Below are 20,539 nucleotides of genomic sequence, written 5' to 3' on the forward strand. Positions count from 1 at the left end.
GTAAAATAAGAACAGATGGATAAATCTAGCGTGAAACTTGAGATGTAAAGAGAAAAAACAAAGTAAAGATTTAGCAATCGAACGTGATTGGTTCTTTTAGAACCAACAAATCAACATCGTGTGTTGATAAGATCCTCAATTATTGAGTCCGCTGAATGCGCCCAATTTCTAAAGCGGGGAGCACACACTTTTGCATAAGCGCATAACCATAAACATAGAGAAATTGATTGGTCCACAAAAATGTATGCATAAGAAAATGAACCAATCAATTTCCTTATGCTTATTGTTGTGCGCTTATGCAAAAGTGTGTGCTCCCCGCTTAAGATTGTACATGATGAAAAGTCTGGCGGGAAAACAAAATGGAAATTGTTAAACGAAGTTCGAAGGAGATAATTTTAGAAAAGTTATGGTAACATATGATATCCTCGGCCGACAAAAAGCCGACATCGAATAAAATACGATAAAAGTAAGAGAAATCAGATTTCAGAAAAATCAATATCAACTAAAACATATTATATTTATGACTTTGTTTTAGATTTGCAAAACACTAAAAATAAAAACAGAACAATTATCATATCGGAAATCAAATCGATAATGGAAAATCACGGAACTAATATTGATTCTCAACATCTAATACTTTTGGCAGATTTAATGAGTAGAGGAGAAGTACTTACACGAGGTTTAGATGAAAGAATCAATCAAGATAAATCACTTTTAAATTTGGTATCAGTAAAATTTTTCACTTTTCATTATTTTGCATATATATTTGTATGTCTTTTTTTATATAATTTTTAATTTTAGCTTTCTCATCACCTCTTTGATTCTATGATTTAGATAAAATTCCAAGAAAATTTGTGAAAACATCTATTGCGAACTAATTGTCTATTGCAGTTTGAGAAAACTGTATCATTGAAAAAATTGTATCATTTATTTGATTTAATTTATTATGGACAGAAAGATGTTACATGTGGCAGAATCAATAATAATGAGTATTTCAATTCCAGTGGGCATAGGAATATTCAAATTATTTCACAAATATTCTTTTCATATAATATTCATAAATCATATGCAAAGAATTTTTCTTCCAATAGGGATTATATATATCATATTTAATATATACATTATTTTCTTTAATAATTAAACATAGCAAACAAATATAAACCATGCAAGAGGGAAGTTCTGTTTGTACAATTTCATAAGCAATTCCATTATGAAAAATGATTTATGCGAACATGACCACGGCTAGCATTACATCATAATAATAAGATGTACATAAAATATGTTTTATGAAAATGAAAAAATTTATTATAGCAAAAAAAATCTTTGCTTTATGATTAATAATCATCATTAATTTTTATGATTTACTACTACATAAGATACAAAATTATATTTTCGCGATGGAATATTGTTTAATTCAAATATATATTTATTTATTTATTTATTTATTTCACTTGTATAACTTATAAAAGTATTATATATTTTTTGAGCCATGTATTTCTCTGTAGTGCAAATACATATATATATATATATATATATATATATATATATATATATATATATATATATATATATATATGCAGCAAATATCAATAAAAATTTTGTTGCTAGGAGACAGTGTATGTTTGATCTAAATCTGTCCAAATTTGCCTTATATTTGTACATATCTTCATCATCTCTTGTCTGATTGGAATATAATGTTTGATATGTAAAAAAAAGTAATTTAATTGTATAATTTGAATATTGAAGAAACTGAGTGAATCGAAATGGTAAACGAGAAAGAATTTTGGACAGAGATTCGAAAAGATATACCAAGATATAAAAAAAGGAAGCCACGAGTCGTTCCTGCTTTCACAATACAAGCTTTGCAGGTGATCTCTCTAATCAAATGATATAAGGATGAACGTAACATGTAATAATACATGATGTCAATTTTGGAATGCAGGAAAATACAGTCGTTGCAAAACCACCACGATGCGGATTGTACAAACCTCGTCCACCGAAACCGTCAACTTTTCGAAAATTCTACAAACGTGGTGTGTTTCCCATTTCCTTGGAAAATGACGGCTACGATCAGAAAATTAATTGGAAAGTAGATATAGAAGACTTGGACTTTCATCATTATCTGCCAATGTTTTTCGATGGATTAACAGAAACAGAACATCCATACAAATTTCTAGTGGAGCAAGGAATATCAGATATGTTGGAACATGGTGGCCCAAAAATATTACCCGTTGTTCCTCAACTAATCATACCTATCAAGAGTAAGCCCTGTTCTAATTCGCAATGTAAAAAAGTTTCATTATAAAAAAAAAAAAAAAAAAACGTTTTAGATGCTTTGAATACAAGAATGCCTGAGATAATTTGTACCACCATGAAAGCACTTCAACGTTTAGTACGTTCAGCAGATTGCGTTGGTGAAGCTTTAGTTCCGTATTTTAGGCAAATTTTACCTATTCCTAATTTACTCAAAGACAAAAATGGTGAGTACATATTTTTTATTTTTCTTTTGCATTTATAAATGAGAATTAAATTAAAATCTTTGGTGATTCTCTAGTAAATCTTGGAGAAGGTATTGATTATTCTCAACAAAGAGGAGAGAATGCAGCGGATATTATACAAGAAACGCTTGAAGTATTGGAAAGATATGGTGGTGAAGATGCTTTCATAAATATCAAATATATGGTTCCTACCTATGAATCTTGTATAATGAATAAATAAACATCAAACAGATTTATCCAATATTCGTAAATAATAATTATTATAAAATCAAAATGCATATACAAAATTCAATTTGATAAGTCATATATAATATAGAAACATACAAAATAATATGTAATGAAAGGAAATATATTACCTGCAGAAATATTTATCATATTATTAACCATTTACAGCTTGAAGTTGAAAACTAATTATAATATACATAAATATATATCTTATATCTTTCCTGCATCTTCTTTCAATGTTACAGTACGATTGAAAACAAGCTGAAATAAAAGAAAAAACATGTTAATGCAATATATATGTGTTAATATAATTCTGTGTACACACATATACACATTTACCTTTCCAGGTTTGGTATCAAGATCGACCGAGAAGAAGCCTATACGTTCAAATTGAAACTTATCGTACACTTTTGCCGTTTTAGATAAACTGTCATCCACATATGCTACAACTTCCTTTTTGCTGGTAGGATTAATATCACTTAAAAATCCATTGGGTACCTCATTTGTATCCTCAGGATTTTTGTGCTTGAATCTGGGAAATTAAAAATATCAATCATATTAGAATTCTCGTTCACGTAGTTAATAATTTGAAAAATGATTACTCACAAACGCTCGTATAGCCTAACAGATGCCAATACTGGATGGGACACCCAATGTATAAACGCTTTCGGCTTATTGTTTTCTGAAACAGGATCTTGTCTAACAATTATGTTTATGATGTTACCACTTTCATCTTTCTCGATAGTTTCAAACGTCACTACCATGCCTGTATGTTTCAAACCTACAGATTGTTTTGGGGTCAAGCGCCTAAAACCTTTCTCTTCAATCTGCAGCCACACAAACATATATTTAAATAAAATTATGTAAAAAAATTTCCAGAAAAAACAAAAATATTGCATACTTCTTTAAAGTCTGAAGCTTCTATGTACAAGATTTCATTAAATGTTATTTCATGCTGTCCCCTCTCTGTTTCGTTAGGGAAATGAGGTACAGTCAATTTTATAGTTTTCTCATGAGGAAAATTTCTTATAGTCAATTTAATAGGTTCTAAAACAACCATAAATCGCGGAGCTATGAGATTCAGGACGTCCCTAACAGCTGCTTCCAACACTGCTGGATCGACGGTCGCTTGTGCACCAGTTACACCCATTTGGGCACAGAAATTATTTATAGCTTCTGGCGGAAACCCACGTCTACGTAGTGCACTCAATGTAAATAATCTGTAAAAAGGATAGTATTATAAAGTGCATTAATATTAGTGGAAATCTATTACTAATCATTTCATATTGTACCTAGGATCATCCCAGTCTGATACTATTCCCTCTTGTATTAATTTGGCAATTTTTCTTTTAGAAACTACAGTATAATTGACATTTAATCGTCCGTATTCCCATTGTACGGGACAATAAACATCCAAGGCATTGCAAAGCCAATAATAGGATGATCTTCGTGATTGAAATTCCTTTGTGCAGAGAGAATGAGTGATATTTTCAATGCTATCGCACAAACAATGAGTATAATCATAAGTGGGATAAATGCACCATTGATCACCAGTTCGATGATGCGGTGAATATTTTATTCTATATGCGACAGGATCCTGCTTGCCTTCCTCTAAAGTCACTTTCATGCGCAAAGTTGCTTCTCCCTCTTCTAACAAACCATCTTTCATATCCTATTTTTAAAAAAGAGGTAAAATAGATGAATATACAAGAATAATAGAGAAAATACGTTCGTGCATCGTAGAATTTCAAATATTTTACATATATATTTAATATTTTATTATTACATTAAACAGTTTCAAGCTCTCTGCAATTGGCCTATTACGCCAAGGACTCGGTGGAGGATTGAAACCCTTCATTTCCTCGCTGGATTGATGACAAACATAGGCTAAGCCTTTTTCTATAAGCTCCACAGCCCATTTGTGCAGCTGCTGGAAATAATCGGAAGAATGCGTGACTGCGGCCGGTTTGTAACCGAGCCATTCCACCATCTCTCGTATCCCAATGAAAAATTTCTCTTCTTCCTTTTCAGGATTTGTATCATCATATCGCAAATAACACATGCCATCAAATGCAGCGGCATATCTGAAATTTGTTTTCTTTATGTAATATATTACAATATATTTAGCTTGCAAGATCAAATATAGTGTATATACCCAAAGTTGATGTTAATAGCCTTTGCATGTCCAATATGTAAAATTCCATTAGGTTCTGGTGGGAATCTAGTTCTCACTTTACCACCAGTAGCTTTTAAGTGTTCCTGCAATAGATGATGCGTGTTAGGCGTTACGATGTACCCCTCGGTTTTATAATTTTCCCCGGGTTTATGAAAGTGGATCTTGGTTTTCATGAGCTCACTTATGGTTTGTGCTTCTATCTTTTCGCCATTTGATGCTTCTTTTTGTTCTAAAGTTTTGACAATTTTTGAAATAACTTTTTACATGATCTTGGAAATAGATGTCTAAAATACTTTTCAACATTTACATGATCTTGGAAATAGATGTCTAAAATACTTTTCAACATGTTAGAAGCAATGCTGTATTATAGCTCACCTTCTTTTACAATTTCAGATTTTTTACTTTTTGTTTGTTTGTCCTTTGATTGTTTCATTTTAGGCACTGGTATGAGATCAGTATCAGTTTTTGGTCCTAATAGATAAAGAAGTTGAATATCAAATTCATTTTTTACTGCTTTACCATCTGCCCATTTTAAAATGTTGCGTACTTGTTGCATCAGGGGACCAGAATTAAAGCGATATCTATTTTGATAAAAATATAATAAAATTGTAATTATTTGTGATAATGTATCATTATTTTTTCATACTTAAATTTCTATTTAAATATGCATCCATTAGAACTGAACATATAAGTAATATAAATTTTTTTTCACCTCTTTTCTATTATCTCATTCTCATGTGTCTTTATGATTTTCTCTACTTCTTTCTCTATCTGTTCGGGTGAAACTATCACTCCTATACCACAAAACTCTTCAAATTCTGCTACATTAAGGTCATTATTTACATTAGCTAACAGATAACTCAATGCGGCATCAATTCTCTGTACATTATCCAGCTTCTTTTCAATTATATAATTAATAACAAATGGTATCTTGTCTACAATCTGATTTTTAATCTTGGAAGCTAGATGATACAGTAAAACACCAATATCTTGAGGAATAGGACCATGTTTAGCTGCCTGTAATATTAAATAAATTTACAATATATATAATTATATATTCCATGCCAGATCAATCTTTAATGACCTTCCATTCATGTTGCATGAGTTGTAAACATTCATTGTCAAAGAACTAATTTTGTTTATTATGCATATATCTTATAATATTTATAAGATTGCAAAATTCATTATTATCAAAAGAAGTATATTTAAAATGTTCTACAAAAGAAAAGAAAAAAATTAAACAAATAAAAAGAACATACAAATCTATGAAATAATTTTTATGAAATGAAAAGAAAAAGATCACAAGAATCTGACAAGAATAGCATGAAACATATGCAACACATATGGCATGTCACAAAAGTAAAAATCAAATTCATAATTAGTGTTAAAAATATATACAGATAATAGGCATATAAAAAAAAATCTTGAAGACATCTTATATTTTTTTGAACATTTTTACAAAGGATTTATAGTTAATGTTAAAAATATACATAGACACATGTATTCAAAGAGAAAAAAATATCTCAAAGGCATTTTAAAGATGTCTTGTTTTTTCAAATATTTAAAAAATTATGGGTTTTATATGGATACAACTGCAGTCTAAATTGAACAAAAAAACAATGATGCAAAAATATAATAAATTTCGTTTTTTTTTTTTTTACAAGAGTTTTATTTTCGAATTATTTTTTTTAAATTTAATTTATAAAATATAATTTAGGCATTTAAGATACAATTCGAAAATTTGAGATTCGATTATTATAAAATCGAGCAGCAATCAATCTACTAACCTCATCTATCGCAAGTTTAAGATTCTTCGTGACGTTTACATTTTTTAAGGTTTCCTTAGCCTTTTGCTCACTCAGACCGATCGTTTGAAATAGTTTCACGTCATTCTCGTCTCCCGCCGGCATTTTTTTTTCTTATTTTTGATAAATAAAACTAAATAATCCTTCAATAGATAGTTCGGTCTTTTCATAAAAGACTAGGAATGGCGAACGGTTATATCAATATAATAGTCAGATTTTTACATTAAATATATGTACAAACAGTCTTTTTGGTTTGTATAAGTGTTCAATTATTGCATCAGACAAGCTGTCATTGACAATGAGATAAAAAAGTTAAAGGCACACCGTGAAGAAATAGTTATCAGCTGATATTGATAACTTTTGGCCGATCAGACTATCTCGCAACACCACGTATACTTTAGCTATCATAGTATGCTATCATAAACATGTTAAGCGGGAAGCACACACTTTTGCATAAGCGCATAATCATAAACATAAAGAAATTGATTGGTCCACGACTACTCTCTTGCCTGCTTTCCCGCCAACGATTAACTATCGCTCTGAGAGCGATTAATGACATCATTGCAATGTCTCTGCCAATAAAAAACTTGAATTTGTAGTAAAATATAGTGATATATTAATTGATCTGGATTGGATAACTCGTCCATTCGAAAACGCCAAAAATAAATTTGAAAACAAACTCTCCTATTGAATATCGGACATTATACATCAGGAATCGGACACAGTGTAAATCGTCCATAAGCGTTTAATTGATTAATCATAGGCTGCGGTCGGGAAGATGCTAGAAATGCTTCGAAGCATTACATTATTCAATCAGTATAAAGAAATCTTTGCTTTTTTTGTCCTGATTGGTCAATCAATGCTTCGAAGCATTTGTAGCATCTTCCCGACCCCGATAAAGAATTGTGCTTTAAAACCAAAATAGTATAACACGATATATATTTCATAATTATTTATATTATTAATGTACTATTTATATTAATCAGATTCAAAACCTATTTTTGATTGAACATATGAGATAGATCAAACCTGTTTCACTCGAAAACGCTATTATATTAAAATAATGTTTAATTAACCAATTAAAAGAAGAAAAGATTTCTTTATGCCTACTCGAAGAGAATCGAACAATATCGAATTTTGAGACATTATATATATTCTTATGGATAACACATTTTAGATGAGGTTGCAGAGAAATATTGAAAGTGCATTCTAAGAGCAGATTTACAATGAAGAAATTCTGATTTGTAAGTAAAAACTGTACAGGTCAATTTTCGTTGTTGCTCTGATTTACGTAACAAAATTATTTTAATAAGCAGTACATAACATTGATTCACAAGAGTATAATAAATATGATAATTTTCCTACTCGAATTTTCTGTTTAATCGACTTTCTATGATTATTTTTATTTCTCTAGCTCTCTATGTAGAGATAATTTCTACATTGTGAATTATTGTGAACAATGAGTGAAAGCGATGACGAGCAACCACAATTGAGCTCGAGCACACTTGCTGCACTACAAGAATTTCTCAAGGAAAAATATGAGCAACAGATTTTGATGGAACATGTATCTAAGGAAGATCAAATATCAAGTATTCTGTTTGATGAAAATTGGGTGAGTCAATAAAAATGTGAATATATGTATATATATATATATGTATATATATATATATATATATATATATTTTTAGTCCTCTGAGAATGTTGACATGCAATAAATATTACAGCAATTGAGTCAATTTTGGTATGATGACAAAACAATAGAGGCTTTTGTTAGAGGTGCATTAAATTCCACACCAGCAGATGGAAAAATTGCTTTAATTTCTTGTCCAACACTTTATAGTAAATTGAAGAGAGAATGCAGTAAAAGACAAAGTACAAGTATTTGCATATCTTATGCATGAAATAAGTAATATTTTTAAGAAGTCTTTTGTGTAAATATATTAATTCTATTACAGTTACGCTATTTGAATATGATAGTCGTTTCAAGACATTTGGTGCGGATTTTATACAATATGATTACAAGTCTCCTCTAAATGTGCCCAAACATATGTCTAGTCAATTTGATTTGGTCATAGCAGATCCGCCATTTCTTTCGGTCGAATGTCTAACTAAAACAGCAATAACAATAAAATTTTTGACGAAGAAGAACATTGTGCTTTGTACAGGTATACATACAATTATATGTCTGCAATTTTTTGTTGCATACTGTTTATGTATTAATATTAGAGAGAATACAATTTTGTTTATATAGGAGCTGTCATGACAGAGTTGGCAGAAAAACTGTTGGATGTCAAAAAATGTGACTTTATTCCAGGCCATAGAAACAATTTGGCGAATGAATTTTGCTGTTTCTCGAATTTCGATTTTGATAAAACTGTGGAATAAGTGTAAACAGTAAGAACATCGCCAAAAAAAATATACTTTTATAATATAAATAAACAATAATTTATATCAATATAAATGGATTTAAGTACCTAGGCTGCATTCCAAAACGTACTCTCCGAGGAAATATTTTACCCGATATCCGTTCCGAAACTTTCTTAAGTGTTTCTGATCGTTTCAAGCCGGCCATCGAGTAAAATTTTCCTCGCACAGGAAATTTTTCACCGTTTTGGAACCTAGCCCTAGTCAACAAATTTTAAATGTGTTATTTTGCACCATTTATACATATGTGAAAACGCGCAATACAATTCATTTGAATTTATGACGTCAACGTAACGCCGCCTTATCTCCTTGGTGCGAACATTATGATTGATTGTAACTTGTGGAACGTGGACTATATAGCTAAAGTCACCGACGAGATACTATTAAAGACAGACAGTCCTGAGTAATTTTTGTGATCAAGTGGGCCCGAAGGTAATTGGAGAATGTTAACATTATCAGCCATTTAACTGCATCGAAAATATAATTACATGAATTATTTAATTCATACGGTGATTTTAATTCATCCAGTTATTATTTTATTATTAAAAATACCGACAAGATATCATTAAAGATTCATGGTTTTATAGAATTTAGTATATTACTCGAAAAAAGTTTGTCACGCGCTACTGTAGATATGTAAATCTTTGCATTGTCGATAATAAAACATTAATTTTACAATAAAATGTTTATTTTGTTGTTCTTGAAGCAATACATAAAAAATTTATACATTTTTGATAATAAAACAATAACTGGATGGACTAAAATAACGCACAGCAAACTTTTTTTTCCAGTTACTAAATCCCGTAAGATCACCGGTCTTTAATGATATCTCATCTGTGCTAAAGTTCGCGAACCTTTAAGCGGGGAGCACACACTTTTGGATAAGCGCATAACTGTAAGCATAAGGAAATTGATTGGTTCATTTTCTTATGCATACATTTGTGGACCAATCAATTTCTTTATGTCTATGGTTATGCTCCCCGCTTAACTGTGAAACGCATCCATGATAATCTTTTCAAATCGATCCGCTGATCTAAAGAAAAGAAAATTCCTAGATCGCGAGAAGGCAAAAGATCCCTAAGCAGAGTCGCATCTGCGAAAAAGTAGACACGCGATGGAAAGCGTAAATATTTACATCTTTTGAGTGTTCGTTGGCGCATTTTTTTTTTATTTGTAATCATGATAGACGGGAACATTTCGATGGAGGAGGATACGGAATTACGGGACTTGGTAGTCCAGACTCTGGAGAACAACGGCGTCCTTGCCAAGATACGGGTGCGTCTTGAGAAAACTATGTTGCGAAAAAAAGAAAAATATGCGAATCTCTGTAGGTTAGGCATTTGGTTTCTGGGACAAGTGGGCGAAAACGATCGCGTTAATTCGTAAATTCCTCTTTTTTTGTTGTTTTATAAAATCTCTTTTATAATGTTTGCAGGCGGAACTCAGGGCGAGTGTGTTCCTGGCACTTGAAGAACAGGATTCGGTTATGGTAAGTGCCGTTTAAGCGTACTGCAATAAAGCGTATAAAAAGAAAGCTTCCTGTTTACAATTCTTTGTGCTCGATTGACCGTAGTGGGTTTTCATGCATGCAAAATATATACAGAGGGTGTCTCATTTATAAGTAATATACAGACACTTATCTCTATTACATTTATGCAAAGAAATTTATATTATTTTTTATAAACATTTTACAATTGTAATACAATCATTACAATTTTACAGAAAGAGAATTGTGAGCTATATGCACAAATTTTTCAAACAAAAATGTTTTCTTTTGTATGTGTATATACATGTATGTATATAACTGTGTGTGTGTGTGTGTGTGTGTGTGTGTGTGTGTGTGTGTGTGTGTGTGTGTGTGTGTGTGTGTTCGTGAAAGAAAATATATTATGATATATAATCTTGAACTGTTTAACATATTTGAAACAAACGTTTCAGAATCCTGAGCCGCTTCTCAACAAAACTGTAAAGCAGTACCTGTCTAATTCAGAAGGAAAATTATTATTTTCCTTGGTTAGGGAGTTCCTAGAATATTTTGGTCTTGATTATACAATATCTGTATATGATCCGGAGACATACTTAGGGAAGGAATATAACTATGCAGGGAGAAATAAATTGTGCGAAGAATTAGGTATTGACTCAACCGAGCCATTGCTGGGGGAAATTTTGAAAAATAGCATCAATGGTGCCTTTAATAGTTCGCAGAAGGTATATTTTTAAGTTCATTATTTTGATGTAATTAATTATAATATTGCTGGATATTTTATTTTGTAATACTTTATTATCTTAAAATCTTAATAATAGTATCTATAACTTGATTATCTGTAATATTTTTTTGTTATTGCTAAGTGAAAAAAAAGGAATGTTTCGGGCATTATGTGTTTATGGGTTATTTCTTACAGAATAAGAGTAGCAAAAAACACGATGAGACAAATGAAACATCGATGCATTTTGCAAATGCAACATTTGAAGTGTCTGTTCCCAAAATAATACACACTGAATCCGTGTCGTCATCAAACGACAATGACTTCTCTGAGAAATTGGAAAATATTTCCGAGCAAAGTCCGAAAGTTCCAATAAACGTGACAATAACGGACAAGCAATGCAAAGATTCGCCGATCGACCCCGACGTAACAGATACGTTGGATTATGATAAGCGTCAATCTTCTCTCAGGGAGAATATAATGGACATTGATGGAATTGAAGGTAATAAGAACAATAATGTACATTTTGATAAAAATACGACAAGTCTTCATGGCGCGTGCACGATTGCAAACGACATGGCACAAGAGACTGATAATATCATTACATCAAATCGAATAAACCCATTCAACAAATCCGAATCTTTAATTAAGTTTGATGACTCTATAGTGATCGACACACAAGCAAATCAAAAGGATATAACTAAGCAAAACAGTATAAATAGTTTGGAGCTAAGCATAGAGAATAATGTACAAAGTAAGAGACCGATTAACGCGAGAAATAACTTCGGCAAAACTATATATTTTGACGAGATTATCGTCGGTGGTGAGCACAAGATCGTTAGTACAATGAATGAAGCCAAGCCTTTTCTAGAAAGCTTGCCAACTATAAATCAAAAATCTAATTCCATATTCAGTGATTTGCCTCCTTTGAATGGTAAAAAGGCCAATATCAACGATCTGAAGGAATTAATGAATATTAGTCTCGGTAAGTGGTAAAAATTATATAATAGAAAGCAGATATAAATTTTTTCCATATAAAATGTAATATTCTAATTTTACGAAGATATTGAAGAAATACATTTTTACAGCTGCAGATGTTATAGATAACTATGAAGAGGATTTTGTGTCGTCTGCATCAGGTAGCGCAAACGAACAAAGTCCTTGTAAGGAGCCAGACAAGTCAGATAATCCAGTCAAATTACAAATGAAGAAAGAGGAAAAAACTCAAAGTGCCCGTAGTGAAGATTTAAGTGAGGAAATTGAAGAAATGGACGAAATCTTAAGTAGTACTTCCTGTGTAAGTAAACTAAATTTAAATTGACGCGATCACAGAAGAGGAGAGAAGAGGGGATGACACTGTTACAATTGCAATTGCATATATATTTTTTTCTCGCATGGATTACGTAACTATATATATAGAATCATTATATTTTAGCTTGAAGATACAAATACGGATAAGAATATATCAAACTTTACGACTGGTATTACCGCGGAATATACATAGAAGAAATGTAATTTTCAATCATTGCTACACAGATCCTTTGTAAGAATTGTAAAAAGATGTTACTCTTGTATGTAACATTGGTAAGATCGATACTCCATTGTTAGGGATATCCACGCCGTCTATTGTAAAAATTTATAGAATTGAATTCATAGTTTCTGACAAAGGCACTGCCAAGCTGTGGCTCAATACTTATAAATTGTGCTGCAAAAAAAAACGTAGAAGGAAAATGTCTGAGTGCACATTACAACAAACAATATGATATTTTTGTACAGTTTGTAAAAATAAGCCATGTTCCGAAACTATCATAATTCACAATATATTCAAACAAGTATCATCAATCTTTTCAGATAATTCAAATATTACATAATTAAAAAGGAATAATATAATCAATTCTATTAAGCACTTATAAAATGTATTTTTTTATTATTTATTATCTTGAGAATATCTTTTACAGTATTTATTATAGTGCTAATAAGGAGGACGAAAAAATATGTGTAAAATTATATTAAATTATATTAAATTGTTGTTATATATATATATATATATATATATATATATATATATATATATATATATATATGCAATTATGAGAGAGAAAATTGCAATATTTTTATTTTATATTTTTATAAAAAAAGTAATATTGACAATATTGAAATAATTATATTCAAATAAATCTATTTATTTCACTCAATTTCAGACAGGTTACCTTCTACGTTGTATAAAAAATACGCCTAGTATTATTACTTATTACTCACACAAGTGTTATAATAATTTAAATATTAGAAAAGAGTCAAACGCGAGAGTTCTGCTTCTTTAGTAACTTAGTTATATTTCTCTCTTTTTTTTTTCTCTCTTTTTTTAGAAAATCCATTAGCATTTTATTGTGTTTATTGAAATATCTTTGTCCTTAATTTTATGACTGAACATTGTCCATTACCTCATTTATATAAAGATATGATATTATAACAATATCAGGAAATCGTCCGTCTAGAAATGGATTACCTAAAAAATCCATCAAATTATTTTTTCGAACATAATGGTGCTAAGTGTTTGAAGCTAAAAACTTATTTATGAGAGTTAATTATCTAAGAAAAAAGAAAAAAAGATTAGGTGCTTATATATTTTCTTGCATCTATGATTTGCAGGAAATTATAATTAGTGAAAGCTATAGATTAGGATATTCATTTTTGAAAGAGATTAAAACATTAATTCCAACTCCAATTGAAAAGATAGAAAAACATATAATGCGGATATTTTGTGACTTCCCCATATAAGACGCAATAATGAAGTACAACTCAAGGTGGATCAATTAAATGCTTGACAAATCAAAATCTTTTTGTAAAAAATGTATAGCCACAGCCAGCTTTACACAAAACAATTTTTATTGATGGCTATTAATATTATCGATATTAGAAATTATGTCTGGTTCGAACGAAGAAATTCCGTCATTTAGGTAACATTTAATTCAGTAAAACCGAATAGTATTTGTCAATTTAGATATTAATGACGAATTATCAAAGAAATACTATGCTCAAATACTTGCAGCATGTTATACTACATACCTGTATAATATTATATTTAATTATTGCTCTACACTATATATATATATATATATATATATATATATATATATATATATATATATATATATATATAAATTGTCACATTCAACATAAATGTTGCGAGATAAATGTTTATTTTGATAGCGATTACTCATATACTCATACACGGTAACGGAATCACTTAGTTCGAACTGCCATTTATCCTGATAATATATATTAAAGAAAAAACAAACCAACAGGTGTATTCCTGTGGCCAATCAGCGTGGTTACATTTTATTATCGATACACAATAATTTTACAAAGAACGGGATTCAGGACTGCATTTGAACATTCCTACACTCTGTATAATCTAGAAGATAGATACATTCCATTGTTATTAAGATAGTCGTTGCATTGTTACCATTAGCAAGCACGTTTACATATAAGTATTTCTCATAGACTGTAAGCAAGTAATTTAAGGAGCATTTTATATATTCGCTGCAAGAACAATTGTAGAGATTTATTTGAATTCTCGAAGCAACACACAATTCCCTTAATTTCTTAAAATTAACGGAATTGATTACAGGGTATGCGCGGACATCTCTATTTATGCGACTGTTAAAGACTTCGTTCAACTGTAGGACGGCATTTAGATTATATGTTGCTTACATATCTCTTTCATTCATCTTTATTTTTCTCTTTTCTTGTTTTTTCTTTCTTTTTTTTTTTCTTTTTTTCCCATCGACTATTCATTTGTAATATAGATATCTAAGAAATGCTTAAATACTATGATTAAAATGTTTGAAAATGCTATTAATATGCAAACTATTTTCAATACTTTCCATAATGTGCTTTTGACTGTGTTTATTTATACTTGGGGATCAGTAATATCTTCTTTTGATATGACACTGTTGTTTGATGCAGCTTTTATGAGAAGAACATATCCGATGCACACAACAAATATATTAAATCAAATAATAATTTTATTATGAGACATGTATGTAGATATATAACACACAGTGGTGTTGTTTAAATGCACATTTAATGAAGTGACAGGCTCGATATTTTTGAGGTAGATAAGTAGGTAACTGTAGTCATAGTTATTCATAATCAAGTTTGAAATTTCATGCAAACAAAGTATTAATAATAATGATAATAACCTGCTTTATACAGTACTTCTCTACGATATCACCGTCGCAGATAATTATTTTGTAACCACGTTGAAATATTGGTAGCTATACCGTGCCTTTTAGTGTGTATGAGAAAATTATAAAGAATGCAAAAATATATAAGAATACTGTGGAATATTATGGGTTTTACAAAATACTTTAATTACTTATTTATGATTTTCAAGTAATGATGTAATAATATGTATTCAACACACATGTATATGTTATTTATTTTATAAAAATTTTTCTCTTTTGCAATTGTCTACTTTTTTTTTTTCATTAATTTATGCTCCTGTAAAGACAACTTATTCCATTACAATTGTTATAACGATAGGCATGGTCTGTATTTCTTGACAGCATTAACAAAGATATTTTATTTTATTTTATTACTACATAAAATATGTAATTATACACTTTGTAGTAAAGTAATTCAACTTCTGTATCTTTTTAGTTATAGATAGCGACATATTATATTACAAGTGTACTTTAATTGTATCATACATAATTTACAATAGTATATTATAATATTTCAATTTTTCATGTGAAAAAATGATAATGTATTATATTTTGCTGTTTATGAACGTCATACTTTTTGTATGAATTTCGTATAAAAAAAAAAATACATCTGTAATAACTAATGAACACTATATGATCCATTGATTGTGTCATTAAATGACAGGATGGATACCAAGTAACAATATATTTTTCATGAATCTTTATATTTACAGTCTATTGCGCTCTCTTTGGATTCGTTCACCATATGTTTTTGATATGAGATTAAAAGAATCCATGTATCGATCCATACACATTGCTATGCATTTCTGTAAACAAATTATACAGTCAATGAAATTAAGAAAACGACAAAAATATTAGCAATCTAAATTATAATCAATTTCATCAATATGTTAAAAGAATTGAGGAAAAAATTCATACAGCAAGAGAAAAATAATAAATTTCTAGTATATATCTTTAAAGTTCAATATTGAAATTCTATCATTGCAGAAGTCTCTTTTTCTTTCAAGATTTCTAGTGAATTTAATTCTCACAAGGAGAAGACGAAGATTTAAAAGGAGTTTTTATACTCTTGTGTCATATTTTTCAAATTTAATTTGTAGAAAATTTACCTGCTCCGAAGTGTCCAGCGAAGTGCCTGGTTTGCTTATGCACTTTTTAAAACACTTTTCCGTAATTCTCTGCAAATAGCATAAAAGCATAAAACATACAACATTCCGTCAACCGAGACTGGCTACGATGTGGAACGATATTGTTATCGACAAATTTAAAATATTCAAAAGCATAATGGAGATACCGTGAGCAATTCTTGGGCATTGGCTATTGCCATTTGATGTTTCACTTGCTGCATCAATTCTTCTCGCTGCGAACCCGTTAAATTTCCCGGCGCTAACGTGTCCATTCTTGAAATTTGGCGGGGTTATGTTGTCAATGACAAGATTAAAATTTGTAAAAGAATCCTGTGTGTTGATTATCTTCCATAGAACTTTACGAGCTCAGAATGGCGCTAACCTCACACTTTACTTCTTAGCCGCACAAGCGAGAGCACGTGCCTCAAGGTCCGTTTACACGAATCCTTCATAGCGATCAATTTTTTGAATGTAATTTTTGATTGGTACAACAATTCAATCATATTACGCGGAAACTTGTATACCAGCCATTAAATTTGGTCGACGCCATTTGCAAAATTCAAATTGATTTTTCGAATTTTTAACTTTATTTCTGAAAGGTGCGCTTATACGTTTTATCTTTATAAAAAAAGATTTAGTAAATCAATCAAATGCAGGAAATTCGTCGAAATATATCAGATACACATATCAAATTATAATAAATTATTAAAAGCGATAATTTACGATTAGACGTGCAAGAAAAAAGGAAGAAAAATGAGGAGAGTCAAGCAGAGAACTAAAAAGATAATGGTAAATATTTGTAATTACATTGTCTATATATTATGTACATACCCACTAAACCTTTTTCTTGTTTATATAGAGACTTAATAAAGGATCGGACACTCAAATTCATCGAAACGAAATAAATATGTTTTTTCGTAAATTACAACAAGTAGTAGAAGAATCTCGTAATGATCAAATAAATAATGGCCAAATCTCGCAAGGTAATAACTCTCGAATAATTTCAAGGAAAAATAATACGCTAAGAAATTGATTTGGTGTGTTACTTTGTGCGTATTAAAAAAAAAAATTACACCATATTACTTATTTTAGACCGGACTTTAATTCATACCAATAATAAGAAAAAGACATTGCCAGAAAAAGATTCTACATTCGTCCAAACGAACATTTGCAACGAAAGCCACAATAATTATACGTGTCGTTGCAAATACTTTTCGGAAATACCGTCGAATGTGTTTCCGCCATTTTACAAGAGGATACCCAGCTTTCTAGGACAATATGAGGTTGAAGTAAATTTTATTCAGGCTATAGTTTGGTTGAAATCCGTCACTGCCAGTATTACTCAAATACCAGTCGAGAAATTGCAACAGTTATTTGATAAGCAATGCAATATGCGCGATAACTATAATTATGATGAAAATAGGCAGACCAAAGATGTTCATGTTGAATCGTCATTAACTATTCCTATAAATAAAACTCCATCAATTGAAGAGATGCTCAACAACAGCGAAGTATTCATAACATCGAGTTCTGAGAATATTTTCGATTCCTCATGTAATATTATATCACCAATGATTTATAAATCATTTATCGATCCTGAAGATATACAAAGCGAAACATTTGACTTTAAATGCTCTTCAAAAGATCGAAATGAATCGATCGCAGAGCTTTCAAAGCCAGAAGCAAGTAGCGGTTACGTCATGAAAAATCAAAAAAAGAAGAAAGAATTTTTATCAAAATCCTATATAAATCCGGATTTAAATGAAGATTCCTTGTCGGATTTGAATGACTTATTTGAGGAATCTGATGATATGCAAGAATATCAAAGTTTTAAACATAAGCGAATATCATCGAAAAATTCTAAAAAACGAGTAAATAATGAAATTATTGAAGACAAAAATATTTGTTCTACTTCAAAGAAGCCAGAAACAAATACTAGTTACATCATGACAAATCAAAAAAAGAGGAAAATATTTTCATCAAAACCTTACATAATTTCGGATACAAATGAAAATTATTCCTTGTCGGATCTTAATGACTTATTTGAGGAATCTGAGGCTGCTATACAAGAGTATCAAAATTTTGAAAATGAGCAGACATCATTGCAAAATTCGAATAAACAAATAAATAATGAAATTATCGAAGACGAAAATATTTGTTCTAAGAATAATGCTGATATTTCGAATAAATTGCATAGATCTGTTTCACTAGCAAGATGTCAATCTTTTGAGTCAATTCTTAACTTAAAATATAATTCTGATGAATGCATTACACCAATAACAAGCCAATATGATGCAAATGACAAAATGGAGATACCAGATTATCACAATTCTACTAATTTTACTAACTATTTAGATAACATAAGTTTTTCTCAAATTTCTCAAATTTCTCCAATTTCCTGTAAGACACCTCGGGAGGAGAATAAAGCTAATAATTTTCAAACCGATCAAGTACAATCAAAAACTTTACATGATTATAATGATGACGGTTTCGAATATGATATCAACGATAGTCTCTGTTCATTGACGAGCGATATCGCTGCTGAAAAACAGGATCATGACAGTGCATACAGTACATGGAAAATTGAGACATTTAATTATGACGCCGCAATAACAACAAAATCTATTAGCGCCAATAAGTGCATATCGGATGCTAATATCGGGTGCCATTATAATCTGCGATCTCGTAAAAAGCATGTAGAAGTAACGGTTTCTCCTTCATTGATACAGAAATCGAGACATAGACGACTTTCAGCGGGAAAGCGGTCTTCGTCAAAGAAGTGTAAATCTGCGAAGGATCTGTCAAAGAAAAAAAAGGGAAATAAAGATGAAATAATATCTTCCAACTGGTTGGACTTTACTGTAGAAGTGTTGAATTCAGAACATGTAATTCTTACATCAATCAAGGTAATCCTTTCGACGCTTTTTAACAAGAGAACAGCGCAAGAATATGCCGTACATAGATGTTGGAAGGACAGTTTGGAAGAGCAAGCTGTAAACGCGATATTAAATGTAGTGGATATTCTTAGGCTGGAGAAAAAGTCCGATATATGCACAAAAGAAATTGAAAAGGCAATAGTCGAAACTTTAGACGAGATGTTGACAAGTTTAGAACTAAATGAAGTATGTTATGTTATATTATGTTAACGCACTTTTCTTTTTATTTACAGTAGTATCATGTTATAATAAGCGATACGTATAATATTTATATATATATTTATATATATTACTTATCATATATATATATATATATATATATATATATATATATATATATATATTACAATAAATAATAATAACAATCTTCATTCTAGACGTCTATATGGATATATCGCATACAAATAATACTAAAGTTTTGTAATTTGTTGCCGATATGCATCAAAACGATCAATTATCTGCTTACGATATTAGGAACGCTTCAAGATGTGCTGATCAAAGCAGAGAACGAAAATGAACGGACTACAGAAATTGAAATAAATCAGTTGCATTTGATATCTTACGCTCTAGATATGACTCTACGGACATATCGTATATTAGTGCCAAGAAATAAAAACTCTCAATGCGCGATATCTTATATTGGAAATCGATGGAAGATGCGCTACAGAATTGAAAACAAGATGAAACTTGAAGATACAAGCTTCGATCTAGATGTAGATGTTACTGAGAAAAAATGGATAGACGTATTACAAAAGTTTACAGTAGTATCCGTGAAACATTTAATACAATTTAGTGACATTTCATTCTCGCTATATCACATATTAATCTCGGCTTAACACGAGTATAACATAACGAGTACGAGTCGCTGTATTAAAAAGTTATATTTAGTTTCTATATTCTTCTTAGTGTTCAATA

The 20,539-nt window shown here is 30.3% G+C and overlaps 6 protein-coding genes and 1 long non-coding RNA gene across 11 annotated transcripts; 4 read left to right on the forward strand and 3 right to left on the reverse strand.

The window, feature by feature from the left end:
- The first annotated feature begins 192 nt into the window (after positions 1-192).
- On the forward strand, positions 193-2,733 carry LOC126858189 (parkin coregulated gene protein homolog). 2 transcript variants are annotated; one of them, XM_050608300.1, is made up of 6 exons: positions 193-466; positions 536-723; positions 1,609-1,868; positions 1,943-2,261; positions 2,331-2,480; positions 2,555-2,733. In XM_050608300.1, the coding sequence occupies exons 3-6, from the start codon at positions 1,764-1,766 to the stop codon at positions 2,716-2,718; spliced, it is 738 nt and encodes a 245-aa protein (XP_050464257.1). In that variant the 5' UTR covers positions 193-466; positions 536-723; positions 1,609-1,763; the 3' UTR covers positions 2,719-2,733. The 2 variants fall into 2 exon arrangements, with proteins under 2 accessions (XP_050464257.1, XP_050464259.1); XM_050608302.1 differs by having other exon boundaries at positions 1,747-1,868.
- On the reverse strand, positions 2,731-7,217 carry LOC126858188 (probable glutamine--tRNA ligase). Its single transcript, XM_050608299.1, has 10 exons — positions 6,687-7,217; positions 5,612-5,916; positions 5,275-5,480; positions 4,879-5,128; positions 4,510-4,807; positions 4,016-4,395; positions 3,625-3,943; positions 3,330-3,550; positions 3,063-3,255; positions 2,731-2,984 (listed from the first exon to the last, which is right to left on the reverse strand). Exons 1-10 carry the CDS (start codon positions 6,807-6,809, stop codon positions 2,934-2,936), a joined length of 2,346 nt encoding a protein of 781 aa, XP_050464256.1. The 5' UTR covers positions 6,810-7,217; the 3' UTR covers positions 2,731-2,933.
- A 252-nt stretch (positions 7,218-7,469) lies between these two features.
- LOC126858190 (EEF1A lysine methyltransferase 1) lies at positions 7,470-9,181 on the forward strand. 2 transcript variants are annotated; one of them, XM_050608304.1, is made up of 6 exons: positions 7,470-7,520; positions 7,882-7,948; positions 8,119-8,316; positions 8,429-8,576; positions 8,660-8,869; positions 8,956-9,181. In XM_050608304.1, exons 3-6 carry the CDS (start codon positions 8,164-8,166, stop codon positions 9,087-9,089), a joined length of 645 nt encoding a protein of 214 aa, XP_050464261.1. In that variant the 5' UTR covers positions 7,470-7,520; positions 7,882-7,948; positions 8,119-8,163; the 3' UTR covers positions 9,090-9,181. The 2 variants fall into 2 exon arrangements, with proteins under 2 accessions (XP_050464261.1, XP_050464260.1); XM_050608303.1 differs by having other exon boundaries at positions 7,472-7,628.
- LOC126858191 (uncharacterized) lies at positions 8,676-9,977 on the reverse strand. Of its 2 annotated transcripts, XR_007688620.1 has the most exons (4): positions 9,901-9,977; positions 9,179-9,595; positions 8,880-9,078; positions 8,676-8,812 (listed from the first exon to the last, which is right to left on the reverse strand). It is a non-coding gene; the product is annotated as an uncharacterized LOC126858191 (long non-coding RNA). The 2 variants fall into 2 exon arrangements; XR_007688619.1 differs by lacking the exon at positions 9,901-9,977 and having other exon boundaries at positions 9,179-9,890.
- Positions 9,978-10,230: 253 nt separating this feature from the next.
- On the forward strand, positions 10,231-13,334 carry LOC126858236 (centrosomal protein 43-like). 2 transcript variants are annotated; one of them, XM_050608392.1, is made up of 7 exons: positions 10,231-10,403; positions 10,564-10,617; positions 11,067-11,336; positions 11,531-11,834; positions 12,000-12,317; positions 12,421-12,629; positions 12,768-13,333. In XM_050608392.1, exons 1-7 carry the CDS (start codon positions 10,308-10,310, stop codon positions 12,834-12,836), a joined length of 1,320 nt encoding a protein of 439 aa, XP_050464349.1. In that variant the 5' UTR covers positions 10,231-10,307; the 3' UTR covers positions 12,837-13,333. The 2 variants fall into 2 exon arrangements, with proteins under 2 accessions (XP_050464349.1, XP_050464348.1); XM_050608391.1 differs by having other exon boundaries at positions 11,531-12,317; positions 12,768-13,334.
- A 1,067-nt stretch (positions 13,335-14,401) lies between these two features.
- LOC126858237 (mitochondrial import inner membrane translocase subunit Tim13-like) lies at positions 14,402-17,109 on the reverse strand. Its single transcript, XM_050608393.1, has 3 exons — positions 16,856-17,109; positions 16,671-16,739; positions 14,402-16,367 (listed from the first exon to the last, which is right to left on the reverse strand). The coding sequence occupies exons 1-3, from the start codon at positions 16,958-16,960 to the stop codon at positions 16,269-16,271; spliced, it is 273 nt and encodes a 90-aa protein (XP_050464350.1). The 5' UTR covers positions 16,961-17,109; the 3' UTR covers positions 14,402-16,268.
- Positions 17,110-17,441: 332 nt separating this feature from the next.
- Positions 17,442-20,460, forward strand: LOC126858150 (uncharacterized). Its single transcript, XM_050608229.1, has 5 exons — positions 17,442-17,477; positions 17,548-17,671; positions 17,781-18,559; positions 19,094-19,810; positions 20,002-20,460. Exons 1-5 carry the CDS (start codon positions 17,442-17,444, stop codon positions 20,458-20,460), a joined length of 2,115 nt encoding a protein of 704 aa, XP_050464186.1.
- The last annotated feature ends 79 nt before the right edge of the window (positions 20,461-20,539 follow it).

The sequence above is a fragment of the Cataglyphis hispanica genome, chromosome 24 (assembly GCF_021464435.1).
Source record: "Cataglyphis hispanica isolate Lineage 1 chromosome 24, ULB_Chis1_1.0, whole genome shotgun sequence".
Taxonomy (NCBI): Eukaryota; Metazoa; Arthropoda; class Insecta; order Hymenoptera; family Formicidae; genus Cataglyphis; species Cataglyphis hispanica.